Source organism: Manacus candei, unplaced genomic scaffold (genome assembly GCF_025592945.1).
Source record: "Manacus candei isolate 608988 ecotype Guabito, Panama unplaced genomic scaffold, ASM2559294v1 h1tg000069l, whole genome shotgun sequence".
Lineage (NCBI taxonomy): Eukaryota > Metazoa > Chordata > Aves > Passeriformes > Pipridae > Manacus > Manacus candei.
Genome location: NW_026138117.1, coordinates 2,135,574 through 2,154,590, shown reverse-complemented (window position 1 = coordinate 2,154,590; position 19,017 = coordinate 2,135,574). Strand labels below are relative to the sequence as shown.

Genomic DNA, 19,017 nt, shown 5'->3' with positions numbered 1-19,017 from the left:
ATTCAATGTACAGAAAACTTGTGAAGTGACAATTTCCAAAGCAATTCTTAAGCTAAGAGGGAGTATGATAGAGCTAAAAAACACTGTGTGATAGGCTGACCTGGAGCAAAATTGCAACTCTCTCTTTGCTCAAAGTAGGAAAATAATCATAATAAGGAAATAATGAAACAGAATGAAAACTGCCTGAGGATAGGTAGCTCCAACTGAAATAAACCTGGTAGAAGAATGTTTATTCAAGGAGAAAATCAAGGAGGAACTGGTTAGAGGCTTCATAATTGAACTGTTTTTGGAATAAGAAGGGATTTGGTTTGTGGTTAATTACAGGTGCTCTTTCTAAAATAGCCAAAGCAATTACTTTATATCAAACTTGCCAAAAATAAGAATTTAATTAAACCAGGTTACAAACTGTACTAAGAAATCTTTGACAGGGGAATAACTTTCTTCTGTTTTTTTGGGTAATCTTTCTAAAATTTCTCCAAGTAAAAAGCCCTAAGCCTGTAGTATTGTTGGACAAAATTAATTTCTTTAGCAGATGGCCCATGCATCCCTAAAATCTCTGGCAAATGCTGATGAAACACAGCTCCACATAAAAAAAGTAATAAAAATTCAGAGCAGTGCTTATAGATGATCTGTCATTTTCAATTTGATATATGTCAATAATGTGGTCCTTGTCCTAAAAATACACTTAAATATTAATGGAAAAGCAACCTACTTGCAATACAGGTGTTCTTTCAGGCTCTTCCAAGCACTTCAGTTTTAACCGTCTCTCCTATTTATTTTCTGACAATTTAAGGAGGTTACACCTGCCATTATCAGCTCATTAACATTATATTTATGTACAAAGACACAAAGTTTACCATAACTGATCAGCAGTGCCATAGAAACCTAATTCCAGGGGCTAAACCACCTAGGGGCTTAGCACAATAGCCTCTTACCCAAGCAGGGCATTAGTGTATTTATTCGTATTATTCCTACTGCAAATCTACAGCCTGGTACAATTTGGGGACAATGTCTAGAAAGGGTCCAGGTGTAGAACAAAATTACTGGTGAACAAGGCTCAATATATGTAGTCACAGAAAGAATACACCAAGGGAAAACAGATCCTGTTATAAAAAACCCCAAACAAATAGACTAAAACAAAACAAAAAACCCTCAACCAAACCAAAACAAACACACACACAAAAAGCTTTTTTTCCCCAAAACACTTTTTATTGGAGCAAATGCACACAACAAAATTTACTTCTTGTTGACAGGTACTCCTTGAGCATCTACTTGCACAGTTTCAATCTCTACCCTGGGCTAATCTAATGCCCTTCTTAAGTGTTTTATATGTTGCAAATCACTGAAATGTCAAGAGCTAGTGTTCGGTAAGCAGGTGCTGTCAACACAGATTCAGCCAGAGCACTTGGTTACTGCACCCTCCCAGAGTGAAACTTGAGACTAGTCTTCTTCCTTAAACTGACTCTTCCCCTCAGGTTGATGCATACTAAACACCATGAATACTGTCTTGCTGAGAATTGTGACCAACTTGCATAAATAACGTACTTTGTTCTCCAATCTGCCTGGTGGTTTCTAAAATAGTACTCTTATTGGGGAGATATATGAAAAACTTATTTATGCTTCTTTCTCAAAGTAGACCATTGCTCAGGCAACTCTTAGGCAAAGTAGGTCTGAGATGTGATGGCTGTTGTGTATGGGGTCAGGTGTCAAAGGTGTGTATGCTATTTAAACAAGACCCTAACCGTTCATTTCCCGAGTTTCCTTCTCACAGGACTGAATCATGTCTCCCAAGACAGTTATTTTTAAACTGCTACCATTTTTTGTGTGTCGTATTTTCTCCCCATGTTGCATTCAGATTCATCTGTGGAAGCAAAGCTCAGGACAAGACTTCTGGCCGGTGAGAAAATAATATATAAATCAGAGGCTTAAATTTAGACTGCCAATGAAATTTTTTGGCTACCCTTCACATACTGCATTAAAAACTTCATTTTTTGCAATTCCAAGTCCTTCAGAAACTGAAACATTTCTACACTTTCTTCTTTAGAAGTCTTAATTTGAGTGAAATATAGAATGTAAGCCGCATGCTTTCTTCCTTAGTTGACCAGTACTGACAGATCCTGTTTACATATTTAAAACTAAAGTTTGTAGGAGAAAACTCTCCAAAATGCCTGTTGGTCAATCTGTGGAGTGCAGAAAGTCATGGGGGAACTTGAAAGCTGTGGATGCACAGTAGCAGTAGCCCCAAAGTGATCCCAGTAAGATTGGAAATCCATCAGTACTAACAAGGCATTCCTATAGATGCAATGTGGGCTGGTGCCAGAGCACACTATGCTTAAAGGCTCTCTCACGCTCATCCAATTACCTGCTAAATACATGGAACAGGTGACTTTGAAACCTGTACCTCATTGATTTACAATACTGCAAAGTGCTTTTGAAAGTGCTACCACTAATATTTAAGCTGACATCAGCAGAAGATGGCTGGAGGTCACATCCTGTTGCTTAATGAGGGCAGGGCATGGTTACAAGTCCCAGGCCTGCAAAACACAGCAAGGAAGGCTGTTCATGCTGAAAACAAGCAGTTCAGCCAGAGCTATGCAGCAATTATGAACTGTCAGCCTTCAGCCTTTCCATAGCCATTCCACCAATGTAGCTTTGCAAATTTTTAACTCAGTCCTTTCAGATGGATGAACCAGACTTGGCCCTTCAATCAAAAATGCATGAAAATGTAATCTTTTACAGACTCCCCTAGGTGAGCAGCTCTGGTGCAGCAATGTTCTGCAGTGCAGCAGGGGATCTCAGTACACAGCAGGGGATTTCCTGAGTCAGGGAAACCCCATGGGGCTCCTGAGACTGACCAGGAGCTGGCAGCTCATGGAAGAGTGGATAATGAGGTGTGGGCAGGGCCAGGAGAGATGTGACAACCCTCCACTCCTACAAGGGTCTGCATGATTTATCCCTGTGGTGACTGACGCCTCACCCAGACAGGGCTGCTGAGGGGGAGGGATAGCAGTGTGGACCTCACACTCGGACTGGGAAGTGCCTGGACCATTCTCCTGAGGCAGGGATAGGTGGAAGACCTGTGTAACATCAGGAAGGCTGAGAAGCAGTTAGATAGCTGGCTCCAAGCACAGTCTGCAGTGGACACACAGCCCACAGACAAGCAGCCAAAAACTCTTCCACCAGCACAAACAGAAGGGAGGGGGGCTATAATGCAGAAGAATGGATGCTTACAACAGCAAGGATCTGTAGCAGGCAGAGACTTTTCCCAAAGCCTGAGGTGCCCTCACTGAACCACTTCACTGCTCTGCAGACTGAAGAGGAAAGAGGAGAGGAAGAGTCCTGGGAGGGGCTGATAAAAGGACTGGAGCACCTCTCCTATCAAGACAGACTGGAGACCATATAGCACCGTCCAGTATCTAAAGAGGCTAAAAGAGAGAGCTGGAGAAGAACTTTGTACAGGGGCATGCGGTGATAGGATTAGTGGGAGTGGCTTCAAACTGAAAAAGTGTAGATTTAGGTTAGATATTAGGAAGAAATTCTTTACTGTGAGGATGGTGAGGCACTGGAATAGTTTATCCAGAGAAGTTGTGGATGCCTCATCCCTGGAAGTGTTCAAAGCCAGGCTGGATGGGACTTTGACCTAGTGGAAGGTGGTCTTTAAGATCCCTTCCAATCCAAACCATTCTAAGATTCTACAATTTTGGAAAAAAAAAAATTTTAAATCATACGATCTGTTCTTTTCTTCTGTCTTCTGACTGGAGCTTTAGCCACTACAGCAGCACAGACATTAGATAGCTAAAAAACCAATCCCATATTTAGCCATTCCCAAATGTTTCTCCTCTTATAAACAGTTGGTTGAAGTTGCTGAATTTTCAAAGATTTTCTAATGTTACAGTCAGTTAGAATTCATCCCATGTTCTCTTTTAATTTGCGCGTATCTGGCACACAGTCCTCTTCAACCAGGCCCATGTGAATAAGCACTTAGTGGTGATTCATCCATTGAAGTACAGCAGGCCACTCCACTCCCCCTCAAAACTCATGCATTTTTAGTAATTACATGAGTATCTGTAGTTGAGGAAAACTGGAATCTATGAATCAAACACATTACCATATGCTCTTCAAAAAGTTAATATTGTTGAAAAAGAAATCCATGATTTGGTCTGGCTTCACTAAACAGAATACCTTTTGGTTTTGTGTCCCAAAAACTAACTTCTGGCATCAATGGATATTGATATCAGCCTGCACTATAGTTGCTCTATTCTACAATTAACTATGAATTATGAATGAAGCATCACCTTTGTGTCACTGAACCATTTATCTTCCTCATCCCCTTCTTTAGAATTTTTCTCCTCTTTGCAGTTCTTTGTGGTCACTCTTCCTTTTCCAGATCACACAGAGATAATGTAGAAAGTTACGTTACTCATAAATAGAGATGAACAGATGAGAAGTAGCTGGATTTGGATGAGATTTAGTCTGTGTCATTCCTCACAAAAGAACTCAAAAGTACCAAACAGACTGACTAGACAGTCCAGGAGGACAGTACACTAAAGAAAAACAGCTTGGAGAAACAGGAAAAAAGGAAATGTTTTTAATCACAAAATTAATTTATTAATAACAGATCATGACAAAGGTACTAGGGAGTGTGAAGGAAAAAAACCCATTCTGTTAATACCAGAGGTACAAGCTGGGGAAATTAATAAAGGCAGTACTTATAGCCTGATTATGAATATATATTTGAAAAGATGATATCAATCAAATCTAAAGAGACAAAACAGTCATTGCTTGGAATGTAAGAAAGTATGATAATATTCCAGTTAGAAAGGCTTAAGTAGGCAAAGAAAGAGCTAAAATAACAGTCAGAAGTAGAATTACCTTTCTCCACCTGTCAAAGGTCTTGGAAGTAAATAAGTGTGACTGCATATGGATCAATATTATTCCTCATTCTACCAGATAAAACAGCACTCAGAATGGAACCTTGCATCTGTTACAGACTGCCAAATGCCTTTGTAGGAAAACCAAACTTATTTACCTGTAATGAGGAGTGGGAAATAATTTCACCAGATGGCTTTAATCTGATAGATTATGCTAGAAAGCTCCCTCTGCAAATACTAGTATTCCTTGGAATTTCTCTTTACAATTCCTTAACAAAAGGAATTGTCTTCAGCATGCATGAATTTGATGTGAGATGTAAAGTTAGAGTATAAAAGATAAACCAAGTCTTCCAGTTTTTTTGAATGCAAGTAATCACTTACTGACTGTGGAAAAGAGAGAACATGATTTAACATGGATGTGAAAGTCCTTGAATGCACTCAGAGGATGGCAACAAAAGTGGTGAAAGGGCTGGAAGACATGTCCTGAGAGGAGCAGCAGAGAACTTTGGGTTGTTCCAGTTTGGAGAAAAGGAGGTGGAGGGGTCACCTCACTGCACTCTGCAGCTTCCTGAGGAGCAGAAGTGGAAATGGATGTGCTAAGCTCTTCTCCCTGGTGTTTAGTGAGAGGACACATGGAAATATCTGTATATGTTATGTTTATGCAGCTGCTATTAAATTAAGACCTAATTCTGATGGCTTCACTTCAAGAATTATTTCGAAGAGTTGTGGAGTGAGTGAAAGAGAGAGATTTCTCAGAGACTGGAAATAATTCCTCATGTTAAGAGACCATAAGTGTGTCTTGAAGGATAAAGGGTAGTTTATTACCACCTCTAAGTACCTGTATGAGAAAAAGAAAAAGGGTTCAACAGTTTAGCAAAGATGAATTAAGGCTCAAGGTCTGAGTTGGTGCTAGATGACTGCAAACTAAGAAAAACCCACCTGTTTTTCCCAGTGAGAACAACTAGGTATTGAAGGAATTCAAGGTTTATAGTGCAACTCTATTGCTGAAATTTTTTAAAATAATGATAGGATACCTCTCTAAAAGGTGTTCTATTTTATCAATAACTCTTGGTTTGCAGCAGTGCTTACTTCAGAAAAATCTCATACCATTCAGAAAATGCAACTAGATAATCACCATAGTCTCTTTCTGAATGGAACATGACCCATAGGAAAGGGCTTCCAGCAGTAAGATAGTATTTAAAGCTTTCAAAAGATTGAAAGGGAAACTAATCTACAAGAGTGCATGTTAGGAACAGGTGAGGTGGACTAGATGTTAGTATGGATAGAAAGAAACAGGTTACACCATTCCACGATTATATAAAATAATATAGCACAGTCACAATGATTGTAGATGAGGACAAACTCAGGAATATTTTGGTTAAGTAAAAAGAATATCAGGTCAAGCAAAATACTTTTTTGGTTTGGGGCTTTTCTTTTTTTAATGTGTAAAATTAAATTCTGAGGAAAAAAGAGAAAGCATTTTATTTGAAAATGTTAACATGGGATTTTTTGATAGCTAATTGAAAACTATGTCAACTGGTTTGTGAATTATAAACTCACCAAATCCAGTTCTGTGGGACTTGGTAACAAACTGCAGCACAAATGGGCCTCCTCCCACAAAGAACAGCTCCTGGGAGTAAGAAATTCAGTCGAAGAAATAAATGAGAAGTGATTGGCATTGACAGGTGATATAAACCTGGGGGTTCTCAGTGCTTTTTAAGAGCAAAGTGAATGCAAGAGTCATTAAAGTTATGTATCCTCAGATATCCTATGGCATTTGGTGCTGTGGAGCGTGAAAAATGTTCTGTTCGAAAAGCATTGCACAGCTCATCAATAAAACTCTCTTAGGAAAAGGTTCCTACATAAAAGAAATTAATTTACACTCCAATCCTGCATCTACTTTCACTGACATAGGCAGCTATGGCAATTTATTATTGTTTTTACTTCATCTGTTATTGTTCACTTTTGTTCTTCAAACATAAAAGAAAACCTATCTGTGCAAAATAGCAAAGACTTCTTTGGAATGGTGAGTAATGGATCATGCCATGCTACACCATATTTGTGTATTGATTTTCTCTCAGGTTGATACATGAATGCAAATGGAGATTATGTGTGTAACTTTCTACCGTTAAGGCAGAAATTGAACTGGACTGGTAATCATGAATCGAAGTCTGCTTATGGTATTATCCATTTTATTCCCATTATGTGGCTTGATGAAACTGCATTTTTGGGAATTTTCCAATATTACTTGTACCTTACAACAGACAAATTAAAATTCCATTGTTTTCATTAGTTCCATATTTCAGATAATATATGAAATGATAATTCTTGTTGCAAAATGAAAATGTCATTATATCTAAAGATAATAGACCTGAATATCCTGAGAGCAGTTCTGATGCTCATAATACCTCATAGACAAACAACATGCTACAATTTCACATGGCTTTTGTGGGAGGAGAGCATTATATACAGTAGTACAACTGGGAAGAAAGAATAGGTGTATTTTGCATACATAATATAGCTTAAATAATATATAAACATGTAAGTATACAAATAAACAAAACATTCTCGATCATGCCACCAAGCTCTAAAATATTTTTTTTTCAAAACCTTTTTTTTTGAATTAGTTTTGTAGGTAAATTGTTTTCATGGACCTTCGTTCACCTCCAGAGTACATTTAAAGTACTCCAGGGATACACTGAAATTATTGCAGCTGAATCAAAAGTAACTGTCTTTAAAACTGTCAGTATGGAATATAAAGAATTGACATGGGCACAAGAAATATGGGCTAGTAGGTTTCAAATGACTGCATGACACAATGAATTTAAAAGTCTTAAAAATGGGTCTTTTAATTATTTAATTTCAGTTCTTCATGAAAAGTTCTAGTATACAACCTATGTATGCTAGTGATACTGGCAAAAAAAGTTCAATACAAAGAAGTTAGACCTTTGAACAAATTTGGTGGTTTTCCACATTCAATACTAAATGCCAAAATCAGAGGATGAAATAAATGTATGTGCTGGAAACATAGTTATTAATTTTTAAAAAACAGGTAATAGTTCATTTAACAAAAATGTCATTTTACAAAAATATTTTGAAAGTGCCACTTGCTCCAAAGAAAACAAAAGTTCAGTATCCAAGGAAGAACCAACAAAATATGTAAATTATTTTATAGTGATGAAAAAGATTGATGGCTTCAAGTAAAAATGTGTTTCTCAATATTATATTCCTGCTATTATACAAGGAAACAAACCCAGCTTAATGTCTTGCAGTTCTGCCTAGGTGGGAAGAAGTCTTTGTCTGACTTGACTTTAAAAAAGATCTTGCCTTCGACAACGTGGGATCTAGTCTTTGTTTTTAACACTCTAATCTGTCAATATTTGATTTTTATTATGCATGCTTATGCATATATATACTTATAATTGAACATGATTCCTACAGGCACAAACAATGCTGTTGGCGTTAGTTGTTTTTTTTTTCCCCCCACTGTTTACTGATGTAGCAATTTGTCTATGATAACGGGAAACTTTAGCACTCATGGTGTGAATGCATGCCTGCAAAATTTGCTTTTCAGCTGTAAGAGCTGAAAGCCAAATCTGGGCTACACTGCTCTTGTACATCCATACACACACACAGCCACACATCCTGATAATGTCAAAGGCAATTATGAACGCAAATGCAGAGATCTTTGGGACACAGAAAGCTATTTTGATCTCTGTGTCTATCGCTTAAGACCCTTGCCTGTGACTAGACATCTAGTCACACAGCTGCTATGGCAATACATGTAAAAATTACACCTCTAAAGACCTGTATTTTTTGTGTAGTTAAACTTTCAGCTTAAGTAGAAATGCATATAATCAGTGCCTGTTACCACACCCAAGAACACTTATTTGAGGTGAGGTGTGAACACCTTTCTCTGCTGTACACATCCTCCCATCCAAACACAGCATCTAGGAATCACTGTGAAAATACCTAAATGCCAAAGCAGTGTAGGGAAATTTAAGACCAGCCCTTAAGTGACAGCATTACTTCAATCATTTTGTTCTTCTTTTCAACTTGGAAGCATTTGTTCTAGACTCCTATGGAGCAAAGATTGTTCTTGGAAATGAAAACTGCTGTTGTATGCTGCATGACACATTTTAGAGGAATAAGAATAAGCCTACCATTAAGTCCTCAGCATTTCTTCATTATTTATAAAGATACTGAAGAAGATAAAGGCATTTTTAATGATACTTTCATGAGTCTCATTCCTTCTGCATTTTTCTTCAAAAGAACTGCAAAACCCTGTTTTCCCCTTGTCTTTTTTTATTTTAATAGTAGCTCCTTTTGGAGTCATAATCACCTGTGAAGACATTAAGCTATTTCTACTACAATTTTACTGAGTTTTTGGGTCCTCCAGAGTTCAAACTTCCTCCATAACTGGCTGGAGACATGTTAGGAGGGGATACCAGCTCTGAAGACTGACTGGTTGCTGAAGCATTAATAGTAGGCAGTGTACTTTAGGTAAACAGACATTGTCCTGGATGACTGATCAGTGGCAACCAAACAGGTAGAAAATTTTCAGCTTACTAAGAAAGAAGGAAAACCTAGTTCTGGAAATAAAAAAACTGAGCTTTGGGAAGCAAATGTCTGAAAACAGGTTGGGGAGGAAATGAATAGCTAATGGCAGGATTAAATAAGATCTTTTCCCGGCTTCCAAACTAAAAAAAAAAAAAAAAAAAAAGCACTGAAGATTAGAAACTTACTATTATGTAAATTTGATTTATTAAGATAAGGAGGAAGATGGCTCAGTGTAGTCTCTGTGGTCTCACTTGTCAACGAAGAAATACTTGTGACACACAGTGTGAGTCCTTGATCTCATGACTAGGGCTTTCTTCTGTTATCAAACTCTCATAACTACATGGATAAACCTCCCACTCCTCATTAGTCTACATTTCCAGTGATGGACAATTAGCGCGTTACCTCCACCCACGTGCTGAAGTTGCTCTGTTGTATCTGTGTATATGTCTTTGTAAAGTCATTCTTTGTTTAGCTTTTTTCTAAGGTAATTTGGATTGTAGAACTCATTAACCTCAGAGTAATGGGAGGATAAATGAAAATGTGACATAAGATAGTGTAGTGTAGTCTGAGTAAATAAATTATATTATATTTTAAATTTATTTATATTTTATTATATTTAAAATTTATTTATATTTTGTAAAATAACTATTTGCATTCTGTTAAAACATTTTACCTTTAAGGGAACTGTTCTTCATACAACATAGGCAAAATTCTGGCAATTCAGGCAACCACATCCTTAGTCTTCAAAACAAAAAGGAAATAGGCTATAGTTTAACACGGTCCATCAAATTCTACAGCAGTTCTTACATTAAAAATTGTAATTGTTCTAAATAGTGTCCTACTTTGAAACTAGAAACTTAGGCTAACATAAGTCCTATGGGTCACAGGCAGCAGTCATCTTGGTTTCATGGGAAGCATTGCTACACTATTTCTATTACTCCAGATTTGTTGCCTCAAGGTGCATGTTTTGCTCTCACTACAGAAAACTGATCATGCCCTGTTTTGCCTCAAGATATTTTTCATTATTTCAGTGAATTGATGGTCTGATCATTCAATTAAAAGTTAGTTTGCCTTCCTAGGAATATTATTTAAGTTGTTAAAAGGTAGAATTCCTCTTTGGGTTTCAAAATGAAGTTTTTGGGTATTAGGTATTCCAGTGGTCCTCCCCTAGGCAATCACTGTGTGATTACTTTTAAACCAAGTACACTGGCTTAATGATATGCCGTTTGGAAGGAGATTGTATCCCAGGTCTTTCAGAAGAGAGGAGAGTTTCTTTGTACAAATTATTTTGTTTGTATAAAGGAAGTCAGAAATACATGTACCATGGCTACTTCTGTTTTATCTGTAGGCAAGTCTTTTCAGATATACAGAGAATAATTACTTCTAGAAGGAATAATTTGAATAATAGTCTAGTAGTATTAGTAATTATAATAATAACAACAACAACAATAATAATGCAGTTTGGAGTAGTGCAATGAAGAAAGTAGCCATAGCACATACATAGTGGTTTTTCTGTGTGGAAAGAGAGAATCCAGGAATCTCAACAGCAAGTGACTTGGCTGAGGATAGAACTGAAGTGGTAATTTAATTAAAATTGTAATTTACAATCTCTATTAAAAAAAATCATTCACCATATGTTGTACAGGAACAGGCTTGCCTCTGAGAGAAGCCACAACACTGGTGCTTTCAGCCGGGGCTCTGAATTTCAACAGTGGTGATTTCCTCTTCCCATGAATATTGTCAGCAGCATTCATTGTCTCGGAGCTACATTCTCTCTAAGGGAGAATGTACTCAGTTTGAGTACTGTAGGAGTACCAGCAAATTCTCCTCTTACATCCACTTTGTATCACTATTACCACAGAATCAAATTGCTTGGTATTTTATCTATCAGTGTGTTCCCATAAATTAGAGGGCAGCACAGAGGGTACAGTACAGAAGTAAATATGCACAGCTGCTGCCTGTATGACTGGGTCTGCCTTCTTCATTGTGAGAATTTCTGTGGGTCTCAGACAAGAAAATAGGTTAGTGGCTAAATGAATGTAGGATTTCGTCTTCATTGGGTGCTTGTTATACATCTGTGGGTCCTTGTTGGATACCTGGGAATTTGCAGCTTTTTGTAAAATTTTACCAAGTCACAGTTCCTTTGTTTATCCAGCTGGAAGGATGTCCTGCAGAAAAGGTGAAAAGTTCTGTTGCAATAAGCATTGGGAAAGGAAAAAAGGAAGGAAGGGAGGAAGGAAGGTGGAGGAGAACAGAGGAACAAGCAGAGAAGGAGTTGTGCATATCCTAAAGGATAAGGACATCAACTTTAACTGTGAAACCAAGGAGGAAAATAACTAAAATACCCTTTAAAAGGTTAAGAAAGTTATTATATTTAAGAAAAATAATCTTAGTACCCTCACAGAAGTTGCACAATTTAGCTCTCATCATGGAATCCAGGGTTGTGATAAACTCCCTGGATGATCTGCAAGTGTCTACAATGGTTTTGTCCATATCTGAGCCACTCACTCTCATTTTTTAATCATGGGAGAGAAGGGGAAATATTTTGGATACATTTACCTTCTAAAATTTACCTCTAAAACAGACAAGAAAAAGCATACATTGAAAGTACCAATTTCTTTCCATTGAATATAGAAAAGAGGCTACAGTGTGCAGTCATCTGTAGAATTTCCCTTCCAGATATCTAAAATCACAGGAAATGAATTCTGCCTGAAAGACACTAAATCATTTCGTGACTAAATGTGGTGATGGACTCTCTACATCACGCAGTTTTCTCCCACTCTCAGATTATCAGGTTTATTTTAGTTGAAGACCTTGGAAGCAGTGACTCTGCCTTACTCTTCCAGTACTCTCAATTGCTGTGCTGGGTATCAGGATCACATTATTGAGTGGAGCAGTGACCTGTGTGGGTACTGGAATTGTGTGTATCATATATCATTGTATACAATGAGAAGTCTGCAGATTGCTTGATTTTATACCATTTTCAAGCAGCTTTTATACAGTAACTAAATAAGGGAAAAGTAAAGGCTCGGCATATTTCCTGTAGAGTCTTTGATTTCATTTTTTGCTCATCCTTCTACCTTAGCAGACTATGTATGAAACACTAACATTTTCTTGAAATTTTTCAGTTGGTTCATGTCAGTAGAAGCACTGGTTTACACTGTACCTGATTCCTTACACCTGTTTCTATGAAATGATCTCAGTTGCTGTGGTGTTTCTTCAGTGCAGCAAAGCAGTCTAATAATAAGCCATCAGAACCTATGGTTACTAAACCACAGCAATTCCCTGGTGCCATTCCCTGCATGGAGAAAAGTGCTGAGAATTAGTGGAATGAAAACAACCCTTAGCCTGTAGAATAACCCACAAGGCTTACTATGTCGTGATGTGCTGCAATACTTCCTGCTTGTAACAGCAGTGAGCTCTATTATTAAAGCTCTGTCTCATAATGACAAATACACAAGACTTCTGAAATGACTGTCCAACTTGGGGTCACACACTTTTCACTGGCACAATACTTTTCAAAATGTACACATTCATCTAACAAAGGCATTATGGAAACACAGGGTTATCAAACTCTTCCAAATATATCTCTCAAACTGATGTACTCAACACATAGGAACTTTTCCTTTTGAGACATTGTTTTAAGTTTCTTTCTCCAGTTCCCACAATCAGATTTTTATTTACCTTTAACTTTGTAGTTTATGATAATTCATTGATTTTACAGTGCTTTCAGAGATGCTTTGGATGGAAGTTATTCTTACTGAATGAATTTCTTTTCTGTGTAATATTTAGTTATAGTCAAATTATCCACTGTATTAAATACATTTGTTTATATACTCTCTGTTACTGGAAGATTAAGCTTTAATTTGCCTCAACTAATAAACCCATTATCCCTCTACTTGGGCGAGTTTATGTACATTCCTTGGGGGATTAATCAGTATGTGCTACCAATTTCTTCATTCCCATGGTTTGCTGTAACAGGATGTAGTCAGTTAGCTATAGTCACTTAGCTATTGCAAATGATGCCTTCTGTAATATCATATTCTAGAAAGTTAAAGTTTATAATAAGAAGCCATATAATTTATTAGGCCAAGTCTGATGCAGTCAGACAAAACCCCATAAAAATTCTCTATCTCTTCTTCACATCTGAAATGAAGCAACATACTTCAAACAAAGTACAGAAATTGGTCACAGTTTAGTTTTGTTACTGTTAATCACTGTGACTGAGAGAGAAGGATAGCCAACATCTATGGAGCTGAGGGAGTTGTTAGTAAGGACAGAGGTGATAAGGTTAGTACCCTCTAGTGAGGAGAGAGAGAGGCACAGATTATTATTCCCTGTGGTGTCACAAGGGTTAGCAGAAGAGATACTGCAAAAAAAATCATATAATGTGAGATAAACTAGCCTTCTTACTGAGCTCTTGATTTTACGGTTTTTACTATCCAGCAGAATAATAAACTTTATATCCAGACTGCCCTACTGAAGATTTACAGTTATCAAAAAAGGCCACAACTGTTTCAAAATGAAGGAATGCTGACAAAAAGAGAGTCTATCATCAGCATTGAGGCTCTAGTGTCTCTAAATGACTTCTTATTAAGGGCATATTCATGTGCATGCTAGACTTGCCATAAAGACCCCTACTTTCTGATTCATATCTCAAAAGAAGATAACAGATGTCACTCAAACCTGAAATTAGGGCATGGAAGACAAAGTCCGCAAAAGGAAGGATTTTGTGTGCCTTGGTTACAGAATCTGGTGAATGATAATATCTTCATGTTTGTGGTCATAAAGCCACCCAGAAATATCAAGTCTGGAAATTCAAGATGCCTTTCAAAACTTTACTCATCCAAAATGATTACTAACAGGTAATTTCTACAGAGAGCTAAAACTTAAGGAAATTAAAATAACATAGTTTACTTAAATTTCACGTGAACAATACTGCACAGATGCTGTTGAAACACTGAAAAATATTTCATATGAGTGTTTTTATAAAGTTTAAAATATTAGCAGATCAGTGAATAACTGTCTGTATCACACCACAATGTCAATTTATTTTCTGTGTTATTATTGCAGGTGATTATGTAGTCATGACTATATACTTCGACTTAAGTAGAAGAATGGGATACTTTACTATTCAAACCTACATTCCCTGTATATTAACAGTTGTTCTTTCCTGGGTATCCTTTTGGATCAAAAAAGATGCTACACCAGCAAGAACAGCATTAGGTAAGTTTTTAATATTACCCTTTTCTTCTGTCTTTGTGATGTTCCTATACTACCATTTGAAAATGTAAGCTTCCTTTCAAAGAGGCCACTGTACACTTTGGATTATTGCTACTACGTCTTGCAGACCCAGATCTACTTATCACTGAAACCTCTGGTTCTCTTCCTGTAACAGGAAGAAATTAAAGAATTAAGAGTATACCAGTCTGACCCTTTGGATGACACTGCCACCTATTTTGCATAAATCTCTTGAATTAATATCTATCTCCTTGTTCTCACTATGACATCTTAGTGACATTTTTGAAGAATTAATTACTTGCACTGCTGGTTCCGTCCCTTCTGAAACTCTTCACCACAGGGAATTGTGTCTTATATATGCCCAGAAAACTGTGGGATATAATAGCATTAACTTATAAAAAGTGTTTTAGATTGTATACTTGAAGATAGGCTTCACACTGGGTATATTCATATTTTTCATAGATTGTGGAGATTTATGGTGGTTTAGGTTTTCCAGAAGCTCATTTATGTCAGGACCAGCCTGTGCATTTTGGCAATGTGCTTTAGAAATGTTGACTTAGACACTTGGAAATTTATTCTTGTATCTAAGGAAAACCTGCAGGTTTTGCAAGCATTAAGAATACAAGGCTATATAACTGCCAATTATAGGTGTACATCAGAACCAAAGGAAAAACAACATCTTAGTTCAGGTTGTGGTTGCCAGGTCTGCCTATAGAAACTGATTCAGAAATCTACCAGTCTAGGAAAAAAGTAGAGGCTATGTCAAGGTTTGCATGTCTGTTTTCAAGGATAGAGGTTACCATTCCCAGCTACAGATTGCATCATTCTGCTGGAGTTTGTTATGAGGTGGATCCATTTTTCTGGAGTTATTTTAAAAGAAAGGAGTATTCAGTCCTCACTTCTTTCATGTGAGTGCCAAAGTGCTGTTAAACCTTGGCTCCAGCAACATGACGGACCCTTAGATTGACAGTTACTCTGTGACATCCAGGACAGCAAAAAGACCACAGAGCAGCTGCACAACTGCCTGTTTCTGGCTGTGTAGACTTGCTTCTGATAGCCAGAAAATTGAGCAATAGGTCTTTAGTGTACTTCTTTGCTGAATGCCTTTCTTCTTAATTTGCCATAAGCACTGTTCATATCCTGTTCCTGATGGTGGTTCCCCACATCACACAGCTCAGTTTTCCAATTAATTAGACAGAGAAGTGGGTTAGATCACTAATCACTACAGTGTGACTCTCCCTGCTTCACTCTCTCAGCCAGCAAGAAGTTCAGACAAAAATGTATTCAGCTGTAGTCATGAATTTGGAGTAAGAACATAAAACTGAGATGTTCCAAGGCTGTATTCAATGGATATCATGACTCACTGCTAAAACTCCAATGGAGAACTAAATTTATAGGCTAAAATACAACTTTTCTATAAATGAAGTCAAATAAAAAATAAATAATATATACATGTGTCACTTTTTGTGCACAGAGTCAAATTGTTTCCAAATTAGCAATGGCCTGTTGATTCTTCAGATGCAGTAAGTGGTTGTTCCTATTTTACTGTAGGCCTGCTTATATAATGCAATTTAGAAATCTGTCTGAGCAACAACACACATTCACATTTGGATAGTGGCACATGGTGAAATTGTGAGTAATACAGTCAAAGGCAAATTGCTAAAATTTTCCTACTAATTAGTTGAAATTAATTGTTGACTCTGTGCACCAAACCATATCCAAGTATAGCTGCATTAATGTAAAGGGCTAGCATTAGGGAAATATTTCACTCTCTGAAATTAATGAATAATTTCCTAAGCTATTAGCAACTACTCACGGTTATATGAAGGACAGGTTTTACTTTCTGAATAATGTTAAGTAATAAACTACTTCTGTGCTAGGGAAAAAAATTAATTGGTCTATGGGACCGTAAGTATCCTTTTAGCAGTACTGTCCATAGGCATCAAAGTGCTCTTTAAAAGCTTGGCATCATAGTCCCCTTTTCACATACACTTTGAGGGACCAAGGTCCAGAGTGGCAATGAGACTAACTCCAGGCCACCTGAAGATTCAGTGGGAAAATGAAAGTAAAATTTGAGCTTTGGATGAGAACTGTGTTTTGTGATCCCAGGTTATTCTGGTCTTCATTCAAAGACAGAGGAAAAAAAGGGTCTCTTCAATATCTACTTGTCTCTAGTAATCAGAATGATCTCACGAAGTTCATAGTGAAGAACAGCCAGCAAGTGCCTGAAAAAAAGTTATGAATTGGAAAAGAATATGTTGTTTTCCTTGAGGATGAAGGGAATTAAATTAAACTGAAGCTTTCATCCCAGTTTCCCCCTACTTTTCAAATTGGGTATAATGTGTAATAGGACCGGGAAGTTACTACAGAGCAACTTCAAACTGCAGTTTAAAAATGTTTTCATGCATTTCATTCATATATACCTGCATCATTTGTCATCCCAGACAGTAGTTTTTGTTTTATCAAATAGCATCTTTGGTATGGAATTTACTCAGAGAATATAATGTACTCAGAGAACAAACTTGTATATTCATACTTACACTTTCTACCTGAAAATTCTGAAGTCAGGTTACTTCAAAGCTGTCCTTGGATGATATTAAAATTCTGTTAGAATAAACAGTTCATGAGCACTGTGAATTTCAGTAACAGATGCAAAGCTCACTTGGCGATACGTGACTCCACAAAGTGAGAGACTTACCAATTTCATCTGGCAAGACTTATTGCATTTGAAATTACTCAACAAACTGAATTTTCTTAGCATGAGACATAAAATGAGCTAAAATGAATCTAGATATTATATTTGGAAATAATGATGTTCCATTTTATTCATACATACATATCTATATTCTGACTTGTAAATGCATAGGTATATGAAACTGTATCGTCTGGTGCACCTTCTTGCCCTTTCTTCTCTGTATGTAACCCCAGAAACTCATTTTAGTACTTTAAGATTTGTGCTGGTGTGCTAGATATGAAATTGATACACTAGATAGAATTTTCATTATTTCAAAAACTTAATGTTTTTTAATGATGTGAGCTGGAATCCAGTCTTGAGCATGATTTGAGCTGGTGTTTCATTCAGGTTTAAGGCATGGATATAGGATGCAGGCTGAGTTGAGGACTTAAATACTTAAGCACAGAGGCTCATGGTAATTATTTTTTCACTTCTCTGCCTTCCTGTCCATGGTCAGTTTGGAAGCTAGTCATAATTACAGATACCTGCACAGATAATGCAGTTATACCTCCATTTCAGTAAAAATTGAAGAAAAATATTCCACTGTCAATACAACATTCAGAAATATTGCAGACTTTTCAAAAATGCTTTTGAGCACTGCAAGGTTTTTTCTCCCTTTTTTTCTCTTTCTAGCCTTTTAATAAAAACTGTCCTATCACTGGAGGAGTGAGAAATAAAAACTTTTATTTGAGTCCAAGTAAACAGGACACTGTATATTGTACTGGAAGAACTCTATAGGTTTTGAGGAATTTTTTAAAGGTAGCAAAATACCTGAAGACAGGTGCATGTACATGTGGCTCTGAAAAGGACAAATTTGTGTTAAAAATCTAAATGTGAGTTAGAAATTCTTTAAGAAGTTCATTTTATGTTGTAGAGTATGTCATAGTCTGGATGCAGTTCTTTCGAAGTTAGTGACTCCCAAGGTCATACAGAAAGACTAATAGCCTGTAGCTAATAAGGACCAAATCAAGGCCAGAGAGTCAACACCTTTTGCAGTTGGACATCTTTCCAGTTGCCTACCATGATGAATGCCTAAGCACGGTCTTTGGCTCTGGAGCTTTTTCAGAGCATCAGCTAGCTACAGAACTGATGTTGAGGGGTCTGGAGAGGTTGCTGGATCATGGCAGCCATGTCTGCTGATTTTGGGAGGTGGCACAGATGTCAGGAAATGGAAATATTTTCCCAATAGCTTGTAGATGTCCAAGGTACACACAGTCCATACTTCCCACTTCCTGTCAGCATTGCTTTAATCTTGATTATTGACTTGTGGGTTTTTTTCAGAAACTTTTTGTTATTTTGATTCTAAGTAAGGGATATTTAAGGAATTCAATTACTTATTAATCATTGTAGATGAAGGTTGAGACCTGGGCAGTAATTTCCCTTCTGGCTTTTCCAGGGAATTTCTGTTGGTTTAAATGGAGAGGGTTATTCTTGTGAATCATTGTAGCTTCTATCAAACGTTACAAATCAGAGAGGGACAAACCTTCATAAAGAGAAAGTACTCAAAAGTAATCCACAGGTACTTCTTTCTTTCTAGAGTGCTCTTTGTGAGAAGTAATTTTACTATAAGGCATAATTTCATTCAGCCCTTGACATTTCAAACGCTGTGAA

The 19,017-nt window shown here is 37.1% G+C and overlaps 1 protein-coding gene and 1 long non-coding RNA gene across 2 annotated transcripts in view; one reads left to right on the top strand and one right to left on the bottom strand.

The window, feature by feature from the left end:
• The window catches only part of GABRG3 (gamma-aminobutyric acid type A receptor subunit gamma3), a 318,560-nt gene that overhangs the window by 286,988 nt on the left and 12,555 nt on the right, over positions 1 to 19,017 (top strand). Inside the window, exon 7 of the mRNA XM_051806917.1 lies at positions 14,505 to 14,657. Coding sequence (XP_051662877.1) covers positions 14,505 to 14,657 — 153 coding nt within the window. The remainder of the gene's footprint in view (positions 1 to 14,504; positions 14,658 to 19,017) is intronic.
• On the bottom strand, positions 12,606 to 15,641 carry LOC127479676 (uncharacterized). Its single transcript, XR_007907652.1, has 3 exons — positions 15,572 to 15,641; positions 14,971 to 15,041; positions 12,606 to 12,729 (listed from the first exon to the last, which is right to left on the bottom strand). It is a non-coding gene; the product is annotated as an uncharacterized LOC127479676 (long non-coding RNA).